General features: G+C 37.1%; 1 protein-coding gene across 4 annotated transcripts in view; it reads right to left on the bottom strand.

Moving 5' to 3' along the window:
* Positions 1-227: 227 nt before the first annotated feature.
* LOC128211754 (slit homolog 2 protein-like) overlaps positions 228-20,324 on the bottom strand; it is a 69,379-nt gene continuing 49,282 nt past the window's right edge. For 2 of the 4 annotated variants that reach the window (XM_052916789.1, XM_052916793.1), the window contains 28 exons: positions 19,871-20,037; positions 19,416-19,560; positions 17,478-17,549; positions 15,464-15,535; positions 14,923-14,994; positions 14,348-14,419; positions 12,893-12,964; positions 12,511-12,674; positions 11,238-11,388; positions 10,926-10,997; positions 10,578-10,649; positions 10,300-10,371; positions 10,027-10,098; positions 9,703-9,774; positions 9,355-9,518; positions 9,086-9,148; positions 8,785-8,917; positions 8,419-8,508; positions 8,123-8,194; positions 7,565-7,636; positions 7,327-7,398; positions 6,871-7,034; positions 6,232-6,460; positions 5,533-5,672; positions 5,121-5,211; positions 4,109-4,872; positions 3,506-3,736; positions 228-2,966 (listed from right to left, as the gene is read on the bottom strand). In XM_052916789.1, coding sequence (XP_052772749.1) covers positions 2,740-2,966; positions 3,506-3,736; positions 4,109-4,872; positions 5,121-5,211; positions 5,533-5,672; positions 6,232-6,460; positions 6,871-7,034; positions 7,327-7,398; positions 7,565-7,636; positions 8,123-8,194; positions 8,419-8,508; positions 8,785-8,917; positions 9,086-9,148; positions 9,355-9,518; positions 9,703-9,774; positions 10,027-10,098; positions 10,300-10,371; positions 10,578-10,649; positions 10,926-10,997; positions 11,238-11,388; positions 12,511-12,674; positions 12,893-12,964; positions 14,348-14,419; positions 14,923-14,994; positions 15,464-15,535; positions 17,478-17,549; positions 19,416-19,560; positions 19,871-20,037 — 3,859 coding nt within the window. In that variant the 3' untranslated portion in view covers positions 228-2,739. The remainder of the gene's footprint in view (positions 2,967-3,505; positions 3,737-4,108; positions 4,873-5,120; positions 5,212-5,532; positions 5,673-6,231; positions 6,461-6,870; positions 7,035-7,326; positions 7,399-7,564; positions 7,637-8,122; positions 8,195-8,418; positions 8,509-8,784; positions 8,918-9,085; positions 9,149-9,354; positions 9,519-9,702; positions 9,775-10,026; positions 10,099-10,299; positions 10,372-10,577; positions 10,650-10,925; positions 10,998-11,237; positions 11,389-12,510; positions 12,675-12,892; positions 12,965-14,347; positions 14,420-14,922; positions 14,995-15,463; positions 15,536-17,477; positions 17,550-19,415; positions 19,561-19,870; positions 20,038-20,324) is intronic. The other 2 variants (XM_052916792.1, XM_052916790.1) reach the window with 2 other exon arrangements.

Below are 20,324 nucleotides of genomic sequence, written 5' to 3'. Positions count from 1 at the left end.
AATGACCACTAGTACAATTTTTAAATTTTCGAATACAATATATCCAAAAGACGCAATTTGATTTGTATAATTGCTTTCAAGACATAATTCTATCTTTAATAAACGCAACTCATTTAGGTCCAATACCTTAGGAGATCACAGAGTGTGTAGGTCCTGAATGGTGAAAGGGGAACAATTCAAAAAACAAAACGTTCCGTAAAGTGATAAGAATAAAAAGGAAAAACTCCTGAAACAGTGAACATCATTTTATTATAAATCAGTCCTTTACGTAAACACAAAACTATACATGTACATTGCAACAAATTTCATTGGTTTCATGGCGATGGGAAACGTAAAGCTAATCTATATTTTTGTTATGGAATAGAAATGGACTTACGTTAGTGTTGATACATTGTTTTTAATATTCTAAATGTATTGTCAATTAATATTATTGCCTAATGTGCATAACACAGAGACGGACAAAGCGTTCAATGTTATTTAATGGTGTCGTTCTACCTTGATCTAATTCATTATGAAAAATCTTTGATTTTTATTGTACAACAAACCTAATCATAACTTTTCGAGTTTTTTTTATTTCAAACACATTTTACAGGGCAGATGAAATGAAACAAAAATGCTTGGCGCAAGTACGCTTACCCTAAATTCGACTGAAATTACTTGATGGAAAAAGGTTCAAAACTAGTTTGAAATGTGAAGACATGTACTGGCCATGAATTAATAATAACAAAGGAAACCCAGACAACTTGCATCGAAAACCAAGAAAAAAATTCAAGTAACGATTTGTTTTAAAACAGAAAAAAACAAGACTGGCTTTTCGTCTAATTTGGTATGATGGATACAAACAGAAAGAACATTGTATAGTAAAGTTAGTAGTTCACAGCGGTTTGGTCTCATTCAAGGAAAGCCTTGAACTGGAACATTAGCACTGTAAATACTAAAACATATTCAACACCAAAACATCAATTAGATGAATATACAATGTTTTAAAATAAAACTTTGTCCTATTTCTTAAGTCGTATTTTTTTTATTTCTTCCAAGCCAAAAGAGGACCACACTAGTTTTAACGGTACACATAGATCGGTCTGGTATACTAGTATATATCTAAGTATACTACTTTGTCTAAATTGCAACACAGTGATTTTCAAATGATTATTGTGTAAAAATGTTCATATACATCCTTACAGTGTACATTTTGACACGACTCAAAATAATCGGTCCCACAACTTTTTTTGATAATAACCATAATGTTAAATGTTGATGCCTGGTATTACCATGTCATATTTCATATTTCTTTTAAGTCAAAAGAGTACCACAATATTTATAACATAAAGTACACATGGGACAGTTTGGTATAATAGTAAAACTAAGTATACTACTTGTCTAAATGTCAACACACTGATTTTCAAATGTAAGATTGCTGTAAAAATGCTCTTACAAGTCCTAACCATGTACATCTTGACACAGCTTCACACTAAACGTTGCAATGCATAGATTAGTACATAACACATACGACGTGAACGACCCCAACAAGCAGAAATGGGTCTTCATATCTTAATTTATATATTTATCAAATGGAAGAAATATGACATCAAAAAAGAAGCGTAAAGTACATGTAACAAGACCAACTATCCGCCATTTTATTTTAGTGATGACAAACTATGACGTCATATATTTCGATTACGTTATATTTGCTCTAAGACCCGTTTCTGCTTGTCGCGGTGCTATATAGCATATGTTTAACACGTGTAACTCAATAGTTTACAAATAAAACATAAATAAGTTTTACTTTTAAACTTTCAGAATGGGAGATGTTGAGAGGAAATAATACCTCCTCATTTTAGTGGTTAAATATTATATATATATATTACATATTTTCATCAAAAGCCCTTTTTGCGTTTTGCTGGAAATGGTAAATATAATATTAAAGCACAGGAAAGCTCATTGTTGCTTCTCATCCTAACAGTAATAATAAATCCAGTTCAACATCAAATTCTTATGTTTAAGTCTGTCACATATATTATGTATAAGGAAACACTTATTATGTACAATTTAATCTATGTGAACTATGAAATATAAATACAATGAAATATCTGTACACACATTAAATTTATAATATAATTATCAGAAGCTACATGTAGATAATTTATTTTGTATAACAACTATATTATCAATATCCATGTATGTGTTACCACATATCCACACTTTCTCTCATTACCATACACGTTGTATGAATATTTCACAGAAATGTTTGAAACTGAAGTGTTCACAATTTCACACCACTGTTTTTGTCATTCGTTTCCAGCCTTCTCGTTTAGTGCTTTACTGTAACATACATACATACATAAACGCGTTCTTTACTTTCGGCGGTTTCCGGAATGGTTCGTTTCGTGGACGAACATGACCAAGGTGATCCGACTGCCAGTTGCGTAGATATTCAAGATGGCGACTTCGTTAGATTTCTTGAATTCACACGTTAACTTAACGTTATCTTTTCGAACGCCTTACACAATTTTTGATGACAACACTATATGACACAATGCATGAGGTCATTGTTCAAATGTATATGCACGAAATGCCATTTTTTAGGTTTATATGTATCTAGATACCGAACGTATCACGTGACAATTATGTACAATGAAATACCCGAAATTTCAGTAAAATGTCTTTAAGTATTCCAATAGGAACGAAAACAAAACTGTAAATGTGCCGCTGCATGTAAATGTGTCACTGCATTTGTCTTCAACACTTCTTACAGCCGCACTTTCGAATTATTGGCAAGTCATAAACATACTGGGTATTATCTGCACAATAAAGCAGCACTTTCTTATTTTTTATTCTCGTCGGATGACAACAATGAGCCCCACAGCCGCCCTCGCACCGTCGGTACTTAATCTGTCGTCGGGAACGGCAGTTTGTTTTTGGGTCCACATAAATGTCTTTAAACACGCTTCCCTTACACGTCGGAGCTGCAAAGAAGATATCAAGTTTTGCTAAAAACCCTCAAAACTAAGTCCTTGTGAAATGTTAAACACTAATGAAGATAACAGCCGTTATAGCGAATCTGCATATGAAGAAAATGTCTAAAGGAATAAGTTAATTAAACAAATTTGGGAAGAAAAAGCATTTAATCCTTTGTAAATTATCTGCATGTAAACGAGTACCAAATCGTAAAAAGATCATTACTTTGTTCTTATCGTACGTACACATCAATATCTAACTGCAAACTAGCATGTGCAAAAAGCATTCTTCTTATACCGCGTGAAGTGCAAAATGTTAAAAAAAAAATACAAAAATTACATAAATGAAATTGTAAGGTGCATGCTCACATAACGTGGTACGTCTGAAGATTAACTAAAGTTATACGTAGAAACACATTGATGACGGGAAAATGAACACGTACATTGACAGCCAGACATGAATGTGAGCATGTGCCTTATATAACCACCGTCACACGAACAGAAAAACAAATGTGAAGCCTACAAACCAAGGCTGGAGAAGCACTTACTATAGCTACTATCTGACGAATATTCACCTATTTCACAGAACTCGCCGCTATAGCCTCGCGTACATCGACACTCGTACGACTCGGCCCCACGCTGGCGACAGTGGCCCTTATTTTGACACCTGTGCGCGAGGCAGGGGTCAGGACTGCTGCAGCCTGGAGTCATCTTGTGATTCTTCTTGGACACCATGAAGTCCAGGGGTTTGCCGTTAATGAGAACTTGGGCGAAACATCCTGAATGTGAATATATTCATTAGATAAAAAGACTTTCATCAATCATCATATCTCATTTAACGACACACTCCTATATATGCTACAGATGATGTTTTTCACGTCTGTAAACATATACTATCATTTTAATTCAAAATGCACAGATCTTAACTTTCAAACTAGGTACTAAAAGAAAAACCTATCCGTATGTTCACTCAATTATAAACTTTAACAATATTCTAAATCGATATTACTGACAGACTTTAAATTAAAGCTTTACGCAAAACAACCTTAAGCATTTAGTTTGAATTCTACAACAATGTTAACTCACATTTAAGTACTAGTAATTGAACATGTGCTCAAAAGATTTGAGAATGATTCACATTGCGTTCTTACCCTTAAAGCTTGAGCCGTCCCTTATATGGAATTTCCGCTGTGCGCGGTCGCTCACGTGCCTCGGAACTCCTCCGAGGAACATGTCATCGTCCACCGCCAAGTACTGATGATCGCCTTCGTTAATCACCGTCCGTGGTACCCCGCTGTCCACTCGCATCGTGAAGTTCCGCTGGGACACCAACAGCTCTATTGTGTGGAACTGATCATCGTCGATCTTCGTGAAGCTGAACAGATAGCTGAACTGTGATGGCGTGTGGTTCTTGCCCACAAAGAAACTGACGGCCACGCGTCCCTTGTAGAGTTCTATTGCCAGATGTTCCTCCATACCTGTGTACATAATAAGCCCGGAGCTCGAGTTGGTTTTAAGCGTAACCGTTATGTTGGAAAAGGTCTGAAAGTTGAATTTGGGCAGCTGTATATACGAGTCCACGGCCATGAATGACAAGCTTGCGAGCTTCTCGCACTTCTTGCCTACAAAGCCAGCCACACATTTGCAATAATAGTCCGAGGATGAGCTCTCTTCGTAGCATACGCCATTGTTCTGACAATCATGGTTCTGACAGAGGCCGGTTCCCTGACCGGAAACGACGTCTATGTCCACGGGCGAAATTTCGCAATATTTGCCGGTAAATCCTCGCCTACATGTGCACGTGTACGTGTTGATGCCGTCCACACACGTGCTCCCGTGCTGGCAGATGTGGTCCACACACTCGTCAATGTTGCTGGAACAGTTCTTGCCCTCATATCCTTCCTCGCACTCGCATCTACACAGAAAATTATTGTGGTTAATTTTAAGATATCACATCATCATTCACATTTTGTTTCATAAATATCTATTTCTTTAAAGGTTTAATAAAAACTGAATATGTACGCCAATAGAGACATCAAAATAAACGCAACCCTAAAAATAATATTGTAACATTTAAGAAATACTTGGAACGTGTTGCCTCTAACATGTAATGTTACAACTGAAACGTTATTTTAAAAAGTTGACATACAAAAAAGTGCTTACCTATAGTCTGAGCCCAGGTCGACGCATTTGCCATGTTCGCAGTAGTTGTACTCGTTCTGGCAGAATTGTATCTTCTCCCCACATTTCTCACCTGGAGGAACAACTTAAAGTGCTACACTTGCATTTACGATTATTATTGATACACTTATCATTTTTTATGTTACCAATAACAAATTAACTGACTTAACAAATACAAAATGCCAGATTTATGGTACTCAAACTAGAGTGCACAAACCATGTTAAACCAATAACCGAAAGAACTCGACAATAGTTATAAGCCTTATCTGAAACACTATCAATTAAACATTTTTATTTTGTTAAGAATGCAATATTTGTTGAACATACATAATCATAAGTAGCAAGTCAACAAATGTGAGTGTTTGCCAGCACCTGTACGACAAGACAGCCTTACCTGTATGTCCCGATGGACAAAGGCACGTGTACGACTGTATCCCGTCTATACACGTTGCGCCATTCTGACATGTGTGACCCGTGCAGTCGTCCACGTTCACCTCACATCTCTCACCCTCGAACCCGGGCACACAGAGGCACCTGAATAGAGAAAAGACAGTACATGTACTTTATTGTACATATATATTACATCGTTAAGGTGATCCCTTTATTCGCACATGCTGAAAGCAAATATTTGCTTTCAATTCTTGCTGCGTAATCAATCGCTGGAAACGAGGTAGAAATGTTTCGTGAGAACTCCCCGTCCTTGTTATAAATCGTATTTATATACAAATGTACACTGTGGTTGGAATTCTGCAGAAACATCGTAATACTGATTCCAACAATACAATAAAAACTACAGGGACAAGCCTAGAAGTCGATTTTTTTAAATCCCTGTTTAGAGGCGCAAGGCAAGGGCGTAATCGACCATGTACTAGAGACACAAACATATACACACGACATACCACAGTTCACTTGGGCCCCGAGTCTACTGGGGGCTTACACTAGTTTATATGGCCAATAACATAACCTCACAATTCTCCTCACATGCCGGAGCAAGTGCTAGCTTTAAAAGGTACGATAAAGTCATTCAAAGACAACCGTCAGACATAGCTCGCCTGAACAAGGTTTAAAATTCAACATTACATCTCAAACTTACATGAAGCTTCCGAAGAGATTCTTTCGATCCTTGAGCTTGCACGTTCCTTCGTTCATACAAGGATTCCCAAAACATGCGTTAATTTCCTCCTCACACCGGCGTCCATGGTAACCAGGGGTACATTCACACCGGAAGTCGCGGAATCCCTGTGCGCTGCATAAACCCCCGTTGTAACATGGGTTCCGGAAACACACGTTACACTTGGCTTGAACTTCTGGATCAGGTTTGCCTGGAATTGTTATGCCTTTATTAAGGCCAGTCATAAAATGACAGACTGTGACAAATACACTGATAAATGTATGTATACACTCATAAGCTATATTGTTTGCCTAAAACATATCACATAACTTTGTGATAAGCCTCAGGACTGTTTCCCAAGTCCAAAGGGAGGCGATTGCAGGCATGTTTATGTTATTGTAGATCAGATTATGGGTAACCGCACACAGCTTTATAAATCCTTACCTATATAGTATAGCTAGCATTTAAAGATTACCGACCTATTGGGTCATTGGTCATCGGAAAATTAAAAGCACGTCGACGACCATATCTGGCTGTTGAGTGATCTTCACACCTAACGATGTAAAGGCACAGTAAGCCACCACACTGACCTCAACCTTGAATAGCGCGACATGAACCTACCTGTACACTCAAAATGATGCGAGGGCGTGGTCAGAAGCAGCTTGTTAACCATATCCGGCGGCCCTACACAGGCGGCGATACCAGATTCCACGTACTTAGATTTCATCCAGTCAGATAGCCACTTGAGTTCGCAGTCGCAGTATAGGGGGTTCCCACCGAGGGCTCTGAAATTATGAAATGCGGTCCGATATGTGAAAGACAGTAGAAAGTCACTGCTTCAAACTTACTTATAACATGCTCTGTAACATGATGTGCATTCCCATTTGCACATTTGGTAATTAAACAACTCTTAAAATACCAATTGTAGCCCATTAAATAGTATTTATTTCAATATAATTTATAAATTTCAATAGAAAGTGTTTTATACTCTTTTCATCATCCAATTGCCGAAGAATAATGGCGGTAAATTATCTTGATTCATACTAGTAATTGAAACAAACAAAGGGCACTACTCACAAATGCGTGAGAGACGTCAGGTCATTGAAGGCTCCATAAGGAATGGAGGACAGATTGTTGCCATGGAGGGACCTGGAATGGTAGCAAAATAACATAGGTCAATGACAACAAGGTATGAACTATTAAATTAACTTTAAATAACAAATACACATGACTTTGTTTTTGAAAGAAATTGGCAATCCAAAAACATTAATAATTCAAACCAAATCCAAATACTGAAATCAAAATGTAAACTTACAGGATCCTGAGCTCTGTGAGTTTACTGAAGGAAGTATCTGAGACACACTGCAGCTTGTTGTAGGCCAGGATGCTGAAACAGTCAGGAGCCAACATTGGTTAGCTGATGCACCAGTAAACATAGTTCCAGGGATAGCTGATGCACCAGTAAACATAGTTCCAGTGATTCATTTTAAAGCTGCATGAAAAACGTTCAATGGACTGGCATATTTCATAACCATGGATCCTGAGAATTCTCTGAGAGTCGCGAGCTAAGTAAGCATATACTACTTTTAAATAATGTCTTTTGCTGACGCACATGTGTAAGACTGACCGGTCCTATGGAAAACAACAACAACAAAAAACAATGAACATTTATCTTGAGAGGGGCTACAACATGAAGCACATGCAGTTGTTCTTGCATCAGTATGAAGGCTGCCTCGTGGTTTGTGCCGTTGTTGTGTGCCAATGGCTTATCTTGTAAATGCGTCAATACAAATTGCTTATTAATTGATTAAGTATCTTTAAATTGGATAAAGTACCGATGATTGTATATAGTATTTGAAAGCTAGGATCTTACAGTGTTGACAGGTGGGTGAGGTTGTTGAAGAGTCGGGGAGGCAGGGTGAGAATCTGGTTATTGCTCAAGTCCCTGAAACAAAACAGGGAAATATGTGATTAAAACATTTAAAATACCTTAATTTCAGTATGAATATGTTGGTGCATATTTTGAATAATAGTGAAAAACAGGTTCGACAGATAACGGTATCGACATCTAAATGAACAAAATAACTTTCAATATTTAATTATTATTTCACGCACTCTACCTACTTCAAATACATAAAAGAACGTATCGGTCGAAAAAGAGGTTCTTACAGTTTAATGAGTTTTCTGAGACGACCAATCTCGGAAATGACGTCATCAGCCTCACTGTCGACATCCGTAATAAGATTAGCGTCCAAGTACCTTGAAAACAGAGTTAAGTATAAAATAGTTTATATTTAAATACATGTGTTCGGGTTCACTATAGTGTACAGAGACGGCCTAAGAATTTTTATCGAACAAAATTAAGGAGATATCATTGTTTAATATCCCTTATATCTTATAATATTAAAGATGTTTGCTCATAAAGTATAATATAGATTTCATTGTGTTTGTTCCTTTTCAAAGCTTATATGCACGTATTGTTAGATAATCATTTTATTTATAACACCACTGTCCCATTGGGAGCAGGGTACTTACAGTTCCGTGGTATCGAGGGGGATACCGGAAGGGATGGCTGTGAGACCCTGGCGGCTACAGCGCACTTCCGTCCCCTTGCATGTGCACTTGGCGGGACACTGCACGCGCGGGTCACAGTTCCTCTGTATCAGGTCTGCATATGGGATGTGAAAGTGAATATTATGACGTTATTGTGGACAGAAAAATCAGAATGTATTTTGCGGAAATTTTAAAACCAGTGTGTACATATATTACTATATATACTTCATATAAATATAGAGGAAGTATATTTCATATAAGTCATTAAGTATGTATGACTCACGGTCGATTGGCTTGTCTGAGCAACATGGAGGGATTCCAACATTGCAGCCGATCTCGTTGTTTTCTGTAAACAAACAAACATAATATATATTGCTACTATTTGTAAAAGCTAAAAGTAAGTTAACCTAATTTCAGCATTAACGAATATGTACATGAAGAACTTATATTTCGTCGCTGTGTATTCGATAAAGTTATAGCTTTATATGTTAATCACGAACGTATACAAATGCATCACAATATTACAATAAAGTATTCTGATGTTTATTTTACCTTCGCAGACCATCTTTTCCGCGTCGATATCGAGGAAGGGCGTGTCCCGCACGGCACGTGGTGAGTAGCACGTGAGACTGCCCACGAGGACGTCATGCGCGCGAAGCCACGTAGAAAACCACTTCAAGTGACAATTGCACGAGAGAGGATTTGACATGAGGTTCCTGTAATATTTCGAACAGTAATACTTTAAATAGAAAAGTCCAGCACATGGTAACGAATGGTCGGTAGTGACAAATGTCCAAGACAAATGAAATAAAACAATGAAGGTACTTATTAGATTTACGTGAAGGAAATAAAAGTTCATTCAGGAATCTCTGAAATCCGCCTTCAAACACGGTTACTTACAAAGATGTGAGGTCCGGTGCGCGGTCAAACGCTCCTTCCTGTATACACCCGATCTGGTTGTCAAACAGGTCACTGGATAATAAGAACACATAATTTACTTTACAAGCGTAATACTTCATGATTGAGTTTAAGAACTTTAGGGGCACCTAACCATATATAGGGATTTACATTAATTTTACTAACGTTTTCTTTTCCTGGCCGTCAATTTGTTTTGAAAGATAGTAAATTCAAAGCGAAACTTTTAACAGTTTTGTATAGGTGTAGTAAAGAGTGAAACAGAATACTGAATACATGTAAATACAGACTACTGTAGAAGGATCTTACATTTTGCGGAGGTTGATGGTTTCCCGGAATGTGGTGTTACTGATGCACTGGAGACGGTTACTCGTCAACGAGCTGAAACGACGACAGCAACAACATGACTGCTAGATCAGTTCAAAATGTATTTAAACTTACACGTCATATATGCTTATATTAGAGATGATATTACAGAATCAATACTGTCAACGACTAACTAGCAGAATTCAGATTTTAAGAGTTGAATTTCAAGTCTATAGACCGTGATTGTTGGATACTCTTGACCCATGATATACTTACATGTGGTGGACGGCGGTCAGGCCGGTCATCATCCGTCCAGATAGCTTCTCCAGTCGGTTGTTGGCTAGGTTTCTGTAAAGATGAAATATGAAAGTCAGTGCTTAATTAAACTATTAAGAATAAACTATTGTTAACATGTTAATGCTTCAACAACCAACACAACTGAAAAGTATTGGGTAAAACGTATTCAAAAATTCATTAACTGTTATAGGAGGAGTTCTTGTATATTATAAGAGTATGTATAATCCGACTTTATTAAATTTACTTCCTATACTTACAACTCCACGAGGTTTTCCATCTTGGTGAACGTGTTGTCCTCAATCATTTCTATGAGGTTGTCACTCAAATCCCTGGAAGACGAAAGGTAAAGAATACAAAATCAAGAGCAAAAGTTTCATAAGATGTTAAATATTTGTCTCTGCACATTGATGATTCATTATGTCATAGTATGTTTATATTCAATGCAAGAACATCGTCGGACCCCCCCCCCCCCCCAATTCTTACTGAATTAAGCTCTGCGCTTCTTAAAGTAGTGTGTATGTGTCCCGTGGGTGGCGACGATGGTCCACGACATACGGTAAGGAACACTATTATTGGTCCACCCCTTAGAAAGTGTTTGTACTTACAGTAGTTTGAGATTTGGCAGCTCATCGAAAACTCCCTGAGATAGTTTGGTTATCTGGTTGTCTTTAAGGTTTCTGTAAAACAGGAATAACAAATAGAATACACCTAGGGCTTTCAATCTGTGGACAAATCGATAAGGCATACACCATCAAAGCTACACTGTTGTTCACTATGTTGCTTGTTCGCCATAGCGCATGCGTCTCGTTAGGAAACGTTACTATAGCCAGATTCTTGATCCTAAGAGATTTACAGAAACAGTACTAAGACTCAGTTAATGACTCAGCTCATCTCATGCGCATCTAACTATGACTCACAAGAGTGTGATGTATGGCGGAAGGTCCGTGGGAACGGAAGTGAGACGACGCGAGGAGCAGTCAACCGTAGTTCCGGTACAGTCACACTTTAGCGGGCACCTGTTGTCCACCGTGCACCTGCCCGCGTGACGTGTTCGGTACTCTTCGGTGCCTGCAATTTATCGGGTGACATTGAAATGATGGACATGACTTCACAAGACCCATTCAAATCTACATACCTGGCCCCAATTTCCCTTATAACAGGATTAAGCTAATCTTAATATTTCTCTTTGTCTATATTTTGCGTAATATTAACTTCATTTAGAGTTATTCAACCTTAAATAGGAATTTCTTTCATGGATATCACAAATAACCATATTTAATTTACCAAAATCACAGTTTAGTATGTGTTTTGACTATTTGAAATAAGCTACTTAAGCCTGTTAAGCTTAAGAAGTTTCGAAAAATTGGGGCCTGGTGATTGAAACAAATGTTGTTGTTTTTTTCAAAAAATATTGCAGAATCTTCATCGGAAATTTATGGTTAGTTTTTAGCAACATATTAAGTAAATATAACTAACTGCCAGAAATAAAACATGCCTTCTATGGTCATGCATCATTTATTATTTCATGATATAACGTTCCTAAATCAGTAGAAAATGTCGAAAAGGGCAGATTAGATTGGAAAGTGTGAGGAATTAAAACTGTTAGTGCAACATGCATCGAGGAAGAGATCATATATTTAGATCAATTTGTGAAAAAAATAGTCTTTGCTTAGTAGGAGCTTATTATTGAATACACAAACTAGATCAGATGGTTAATTGTTATTTAAAGTGTAGGCAAATTAAAAGGGTTAAACTATGTGGGACTCCAACATGTAGAAAGCCTTAATATGTGTTAGATCTGTAAGACGTGTTTTAAAACTGACAGGTTAGGTTACTATAACAGGTTAGTTTTCATAATTTATCTGAGTGTCTGCAGTGTTTACCAAACAAAAAGTTATACCGTATAAAAAATCAGTAATAATTGTGCAAGAATGTGCGTGTTTGACCAGTCGGGGTTTGACATAAATATATTTGTATGTTCACACAAGTTACACGTAAAATCGTATTGGATTCAATTTGAATCGGTTGAAATCCATACACGAAGCCCCGACAAGCCAAGCAACAATAGAACATAGTTACGTGCGTTCCAGTATGTGTTGGTGATGACATCACAAGGATGACGTCACGAAGAGTCGAGGGAGGAATGTACAACACAGAAGGGTGGGGGAACATGCTAAGTACGTAAGTCACCTTTACATTTGAATTTGGAGGACTTTGTTGCGGCTAGTTTCTTGCGTTCCATGCGGCGTGGACGCTCGCATCGTGCACCGGAAGTCTCGATGGGGTTCGCTTCGAGGTAGTCGGCCAGCCATGCGAGGTTACAGTCGCACACGAACGGGTTACGCCCCAAGTGACTGTAATGGTTGATACAAGTATAAACTATATATTATTAATGTTTCATTTGGGTACGATAAACGTTAACTTATAAATTTAAGTACTTATAAACATCATGTATGTAACGTGTAATATTAAGAGCTCATACAGGTATCCTTAAGGTACATAACCGATACACGAAATAATTATTGAGAAAGCTATTATTACCTCCCTTTGAACACAATGAAAAATAACTTACAGCGTTTGTAAATTCTCCAACGGTGTGAATGTTCCATTTGCAAGTGACTCGATTTTATTGTCAAACAGGGACCTGGAATGAAAATGTATGGCGTTAATAATCATGACAGTTATATGGAACCTAGCACGTGGGAACGTGCGGTCAATTTCCCGTGCTAAATCATTCATGGAGTATATCTGGGATACTTTGGGTTGGCGAGTTTTTATTGTCGTAAAACGGAGAACAGGACATAAACATTCTGTTTGTAAATAAAAACGTACCCATTTTTTTCATAACTTTAAGGCACATTTCGTTCAATATATATTTTTTTTATTCACTCATTATCTTGAACGTATCATATATTCAACACTTATTCTCTGATTCCATTCAGGTTACTGATACACTCTGTAAAGGATCATAAAATTTATGATGATACAGAAATAAAACAGAACATTTCAATTTATTTTAACGGCGGAAATCAAAGCGTTAAACACAGCAAACGCGATCATAATCCACCTAAAATTTGGTGAAACTACAAATCATAATTGCATCTGCATTTTATATTTCAATGTAGTAAGTGGCTGAGTATTTTATTATTTTTACTGTCTGGGACCGATTCGTTATATATTAAGGGTACATTATATTGTTATAGTAGCAAAAATTGATGTTTTGCTCTACAATTTTTACAAGCAGAAAATGAGAAAAAAATACTTTACAAAAAATACAAATATAAAAACGATACAAGGCAATACATTTTAATTTACACTCGATTTTGAATTTAAAACTAAAGTTTCTTACTTTTTTGGATTTTTTTTTAAATAGATGACGAAGTTTCCTTCTTGTTAAGCACATATCAGACAGACTTTACACAAATTAGCAAAGGTATTCAACTATAGTAATTTCTTATCAAATTTAAATAGATAATAAGCTTTCGGCATTCTAAGATTGTTTATTTGTCGAGCCAGGTGGCAGTTCCTATTCTCTAATGTTTAAGTGATCGGAATTCCAAACGCATTTAGTTTCATGTTCTACTTCTGCAGGAAATGATAAGGGACGAAGTTCTTGAAATCTAATTTTCTCTCCAAATGTTGCCGGTTTTTTGTTACAGATTTGAATGTATTATCAAATAATCCACCGATGGTTTTGCAATCAAACCATGTCAATTATTTCAATATGGTGTTAAAAGACATTATCATGTGTTTTTCTGGCCTGCAAATAAATAATATGCACGTGCTTTCCATGAGAACCTTTTTTACTTCATTTTAAATAAGTCTCAGACATTCAGGTACATGCATCGTGAATATATACATGTACTTGTTAACTACATCGTTACAAATAAATAGAAATAAAGGGCTATTGGCAAATAACAATGCCAAAATAAAGGGCCTTTGTCCAGGAGCAATGCCAAAATAAAGGGCTCTTGTCAAGGATAAGATCCATAGATTCTTTTATCCTTGTGAATGCTTCAAAACTTACAGCAAATTGAGGTTCCCGAGGTGGTTAAATGTTTCCAGCGGCACACAGGAGATCTTGTTGTTGTTCAGAAGTCTGAAAAAATAGGCGAAATATAAACCAGTGTTCAGACAAATCAGGAAAACACAATCAAATGATAAAGACAAATAGGACAGCGTTGTGTCAATCCCTTGATTTAGAATCGTATGCATTTGTTGAGTGTCTGTCTGGCGCTGGATTGTCATCCTTGTGCTATTGAAGAAGATCGCGGTGGGCTGTGGTTTGCTGGGCTTGTCCCTGTAATTCTGAGTATTTTATTACACTTTGATTTAATTATATAGTAAGAGTACTTTGCACAGTGCGGGTGTCCCCGACATGAACCGAATGATGAAATATTTCAAGGAAGAGCTGTGAGTGCCGTACAATTACCAAGACAGTGAGTCAGAAATGTGTTCGCTAAGATGGAATCAAACATAAACTTCAAGAATAACAACCGAATGTCGTAAAGTAAATTGACTTTTGAGCGAATTGTGATATCAGTTTGATGGGGTTTTTCACGCTAAAATGTCTGCAGCTCTACCACTTGTGTCTATACTCACAGCAGTTGTAAAGAGGTTAGACCATCAAAAACACCCATTGGCAGCTCCGTTATCTTGTTTCCGTACATAATTCTGAAAATAAATAAATAGGCTACCACTGATATGTGTGTCATAACGCTAGATACGATAAATTCAAATATTGCATTTTCAATTGTTATGTGTTGATTCAAAAGTTAAGTTAACATCCCGGAAATCAGTCGTCAGTACCTTCTTCACCAAATGAACTTTAGTTTTCCCAAAACTGAAACAATTTTATCCGTCTCGGAATCAGCAGAAACTTCTAATCTAATCGATCAATTAAATGGTAGCCGGTCGTTCTAACTTGCGGTGTTGAAGACATTGTTTCGCGTTTAAATGTTTACACAACCAAGATCTCCCGTCAGCGATACAACCAATCATTACTCAAAAAATAGATTAACATTTTCAACAAAATGGATAAAATTTGAAATTAATTTGGACAATACGAGACAGAAAACATTGTAAGTTACACATTAACAGAAAAAAAAATCGCACGCATTTGTTTTATATAACGTTGACTTACAAAGTATTAAGGGTCGAGAGACCCGAAAACGCGCCTGTGTCTACAGCTACGATGGCGTTGTTGCTGAGATCTCTGAAATTAGAAAATAAATCATCATCATCATCATCATCATCATCATCATCATCATCATCAACAACTGTAAATGGGTACTGAACTTTTAGACAATTTACAAAAATACTGAAAGCCCACAAGACTTAAGCAATATTTATCTCACAGTTTACACTGTTCTGGCATTATACAAGTAAATTGTTGAAACTCAAATAAACAAGACCAGATGGGGTTTCTGCAAACATTCATTAGACAGCGGCGGGTTTACAATTTTAGAAATAATTATTCGTAAATGTGGCGTGTGATTTTTTGGTCATTACTCCATTTTTTTATTAGTGTTTTGCTTTGTGGTTTAAAATTTTTTTTTTTTTATTTATTTAGAGACTTTTTTTTAGGAATTTCATATTGTGTATTATGTCAGCTCGATTGTGGTGACATGTGAAAGCTGGTATGGATCACTCTCAGTAGAAATCAGTACGGGTGTCCATTTTAAGAAGCCATGAGATAGTGCTCCTGGCTGGTTTCACCCTGGTGAGGATCGAGTCAACAACCTTTTGGGTGAGGGTCGGACGCCTATACCAACACACCACTGTCACCACTTTGAGGTTCGAACCCAGACGTCAGACGTCGTTACCACTGGGCCATCTCAACTCTTTTGTCTCAACCAGCATTTGATTTCAATGAGATTTCAAAGATGCTATTTTGATGTTGTTTGAATTATTGCTGTACGTGTAGTTACACAATGTAAACTTAAGATTTACGTGTATGTAAACCCTGAGGAAAACATTCGTGTCATGTGTCATATATTTATTAAAGTAAATCGCAGACTCAGATTATTAGTTAAACGTAGGGCTCAAAGAGAAATGCAAGTTATCTGCAGATTGAACATTCTTGTTTGTACTGGTTAATTAATATAATGCCTACATCAATGAATTGCTGAACATAAAATGTTATTATGATATTACGAGAATGATGCAGAAACACTTTTAATCAACAGCTGAAAAGGACGATATTGGCGCTGAGTAATGTTTGATGAAACCATCTACAGGAGGAAAAGAAAACATCTTTTTGCGAATTAACCACTCCAGCACAGCTATCCATTTAGAAAATAAGAAATTTGGTCTTGTCATCAATGATTAAATTATCTGTACATCTGATCAGAATGATTCCATTTGAGCGTCTCTTTCGGCAAATAACGTGTGGCTAACTGGCATTTTAGGGCCCTAATTTCTAAGCGTAGATCAAGTTAGAGCCGAGCTTCATTTCCCAATAACGTTAAATTGATATAGGACTGGTTCCTGCAATGCTGATGTATTGACCAAGGCATGTAAAGTGAGCTTTGTCTAGCCGTTGTCGACGACGAGTACCATTCATTGGTTTGATGGACGTGTGGTTTTCATAGATATCGTTCTGGCTGTTTATCCAATATCAGCATCTTCTGATATTGAACTGAATTGAATCGAATTGAATGTAAGGCTTCCAGCCACAAACCTCATGGGTGGGAGTCGGGCGCCTATACCACTACACCACAAGCTTTAGTAGAAATATACATACAAAACGACGATCGTATATAAACTGTTGCTAACGACAACACAGTCCAATTGAGCCAGGAGCAAGCCTCGAAAGACTGAAATCATTCATAACACCATCCCTGGACGATACTGGGCCGATTGTTTAAACTCTGTTAAAGTTAACATCAGGATTAATGACATCGTTGTTGACTTTTACAGGTGAAATATTATTTGATGCGCTCCCATATTTAAAAACAAGTGAAGAACAGCTAAAATTGCTGTCCCAAATCTTAGAAATACTGCAAATCACAAGTTTTTCCATGCAACTTTTATAGAGTAATTGAAATTTGAACATTATTCACGATGACGTTAACGATTAACTATAACACTTGAAGTTCTGAACAATCGGCCGTACATTAAAATACAGCTTTTACAGTTGAGTTCCAGTCACTTACATTCTCCTCAGTCGCCTCATGTGATCGAAGACACCCGCTCGGATTCTTGTGATTCTGTTTTGCTCTATTCGCCTAAAATGAAAACAAAAACACATATTATAAACCAGATACATGGAACAACGTATAAAACTGTTGAGATAAATACGTTACGATTAAAGACAGACACACGTATACTCAATTGAACCGATGCTAACAAAGTGTGTCATTCTCACGGCATTACACCTATCCCCACATACATCTCCATTAACTATGAACTAGGTCTTCTTCTAAATTGCGATGTTTGTTAGAAAACTCGAGGCGCCTATATTTTTTTTTTTGAAAAACAAACCTGTAGACAGTTCCCAGAGAAAGGCATATCATTCATTGAAAGGATCATTTGTTCCAAATAATCGCTGGCGTAAAATGTAAGGATATATTTCACCAGCAAATTCTTGCATTAATCAACCTTGTCACAAGATGAAACTACACGATAATACGTAACTATGAAATGTTCCGACCTTTCTCCGTACAGTAATTCCCGTAGGAAATACGGAGATCTCACATTCTATTATTATTGTTCGCCCATTCTCATTGAGTTCTCATATTGAGACTTACGCATGCACTTTTATCATGATTAAGCAATATTCTTGTGATTGATCAGTTTTGTATCCGGACGACAGCATTAACGCCCATGTATTGTTCCAATATTCCACACAAATGAACAGAATTGCCTTCCCGGCATATTAAACCCCCCATCTAAACTTGACGTTTAAAAGTAAAGAAAAAAATAGACAAAGTATTTTCTTGTTACTGTGAGGCAGAAAATGTATTCGTTATATCTGGCCAGAGTACTAACCAGGAATTAATCAAATGCGCAAAAAATCTAAAAATGAACTTAAAATGCACCTTGAAAGTGTTCAAAACGTAAACTTAAGGAATTCAACCACAATTATCATGTCTTTAAGTCGAGCAAATGATTACTCGGGAATGTTTGGTATTTTTCAACCGAATTGGAAAGATAATAATCATTGGGAAGTTTACAAGGGTGTATGAGATAAAAAATTTTTTACAGTACTTTCAAGCAATCTGGAACAGTGTGTTTTTGACTCTTCATATTAAAATTTAATAAAGCTCCTGATACGCATCACATTCATGGTGACTGATGGGTAAACCTGCCCAGTGTCCATCATTAGGGCTCAACCTTTTGATAGATGAGTATGTGTTCATTTATTGAGATTAAATGGTAGATTCCTGCAAATTTAAAACAGTGTTTTGACCAATTGCTTTGTTGAGGTCGGTTGAAGAGTCCAGGAGCGCTCGAGGTTTGGAGAGATTTCACGAATGTCCGTCAGATTATCTACCATTATCTCGAACACCCCCATAAATCACCCTTTAATCGTTGTTTCATTATCATTTTTATGAAAAGGTCATTTGAGGATAATTCGTTTATCATTTACATGAAACAGACGTTGATTTATTCTTCATCGGAAGTACTGTAGTTATCGGAGTATATTAATTTCCTATCGCCCTCTGAGATTTCAAGACACACTTTTATGTCAGATTTTACGCCAATTTTGTATTTTCTTTGGAATCAAAAGCTGGAAATCGTCAGTATCAATTCTTGAATAAGAAATTATTGAAATTCAACTTGTTAATAAGACTAGACGCTTGCACTAGACCTGAAGGGTCGTCTGTTTTAGCAAAAGAGAAATATGGAAAAGTCCGAGGTCAGTAGGTGCACTTTAGCTCCGTATTAATTGTCTGAATCCCACCTTAAAGCTCTCTAAACTGATAACCTAATTGTGTTACGATAAAACAAATGTGTTCTTGGAATATTTGTATTGTCAGGATTGTAGCGAAAACTACAATTTTAACAATTTATGAAAACACAGAATTGATTCTAGTGGCTGTCAAGGTTAGTTAAAATAAGTTTGATCCCGAAATCAATTTGCTACGTACAGTTCGGTAGCGTCCGTAGGCAAGTTATCGGGTATTTCCGTGAGTTGTCGGTCCCGGCAATCCACGAACGATCCCGTACATGTACACTCGGCCGGACAAACGCTCTCTTCGCGGCACTGGTCGTCATCGGAAGAAGCATCCACGTCTGCAACAAGGCATACCATTATTGTAATCGTGCAATGCAGAACTTTTGTATCAAATTGAAAGGTCAAATTTGCTTTGCCTTTTTTATTAACATGCATTCTTGAATAACGTGTTTAACAAAGTGCAAATGGGAGCACTCATTGCGGCTTATTAATTTGAAAAGACATTTAAAGTCATCCTATAAGCCTATTCAATATTTATACATGTCGCCAAAAAGGGCATACGCTTTATATAAGGGCCAACGTCTTTCACAATTTAAATAATTTTTGAAATCGAAATCTGATTTGCAATTTGTAATTTACTCAACTTACTATTGCATTTGAGTTCGTCCGTCCGTGCGCGAGAGAACGACTTCCCCTTGAGATTGATGGGTGTTTGACATGTCATATGGCGCCCTAGCCGCCTGTTCCGGGGACGTAGCCATGTTGATAACCACGCGAGGCGACAGTCACAGGCGAACTTGTTTTCACGTAACCGTCTGTGAAGGAAATTGATCTGAGTAGAAGTAAGGTAGCAGTGTTTGGGGACGTCCGAAGACTTTCTTATGACATTATTCAAATCAAATCAACCACGTCTGTCTATTTCCTTCACAAAACAACCCCATCCCCCATATATTGAATATGTACTAGTAAGTTAGGTACCCCATACCCCAAGACAACGTCGTGTGTACCAATGATGCTGTTACTGTTCTTGCTGCTGCTGCTTCTGCTGCTGCTGATGATGATATCATGATGATAATGACGACGACGATGATGATGATGATGA

The sequence above is a fragment of the Mya arenaria genome, chromosome 12 (genome assembly GCF_026914265.1).
Source record: "Mya arenaria isolate MELC-2E11 chromosome 12, ASM2691426v1".
Taxonomy (NCBI): Eukaryota; Metazoa; Mollusca; class Bivalvia; order Myida; family Myidae; genus Mya; species Mya arenaria.
Note: the sequence above shows the minus strand (reverse complement) of the source record. Positions and strands in the feature narration are given on the sequence as shown.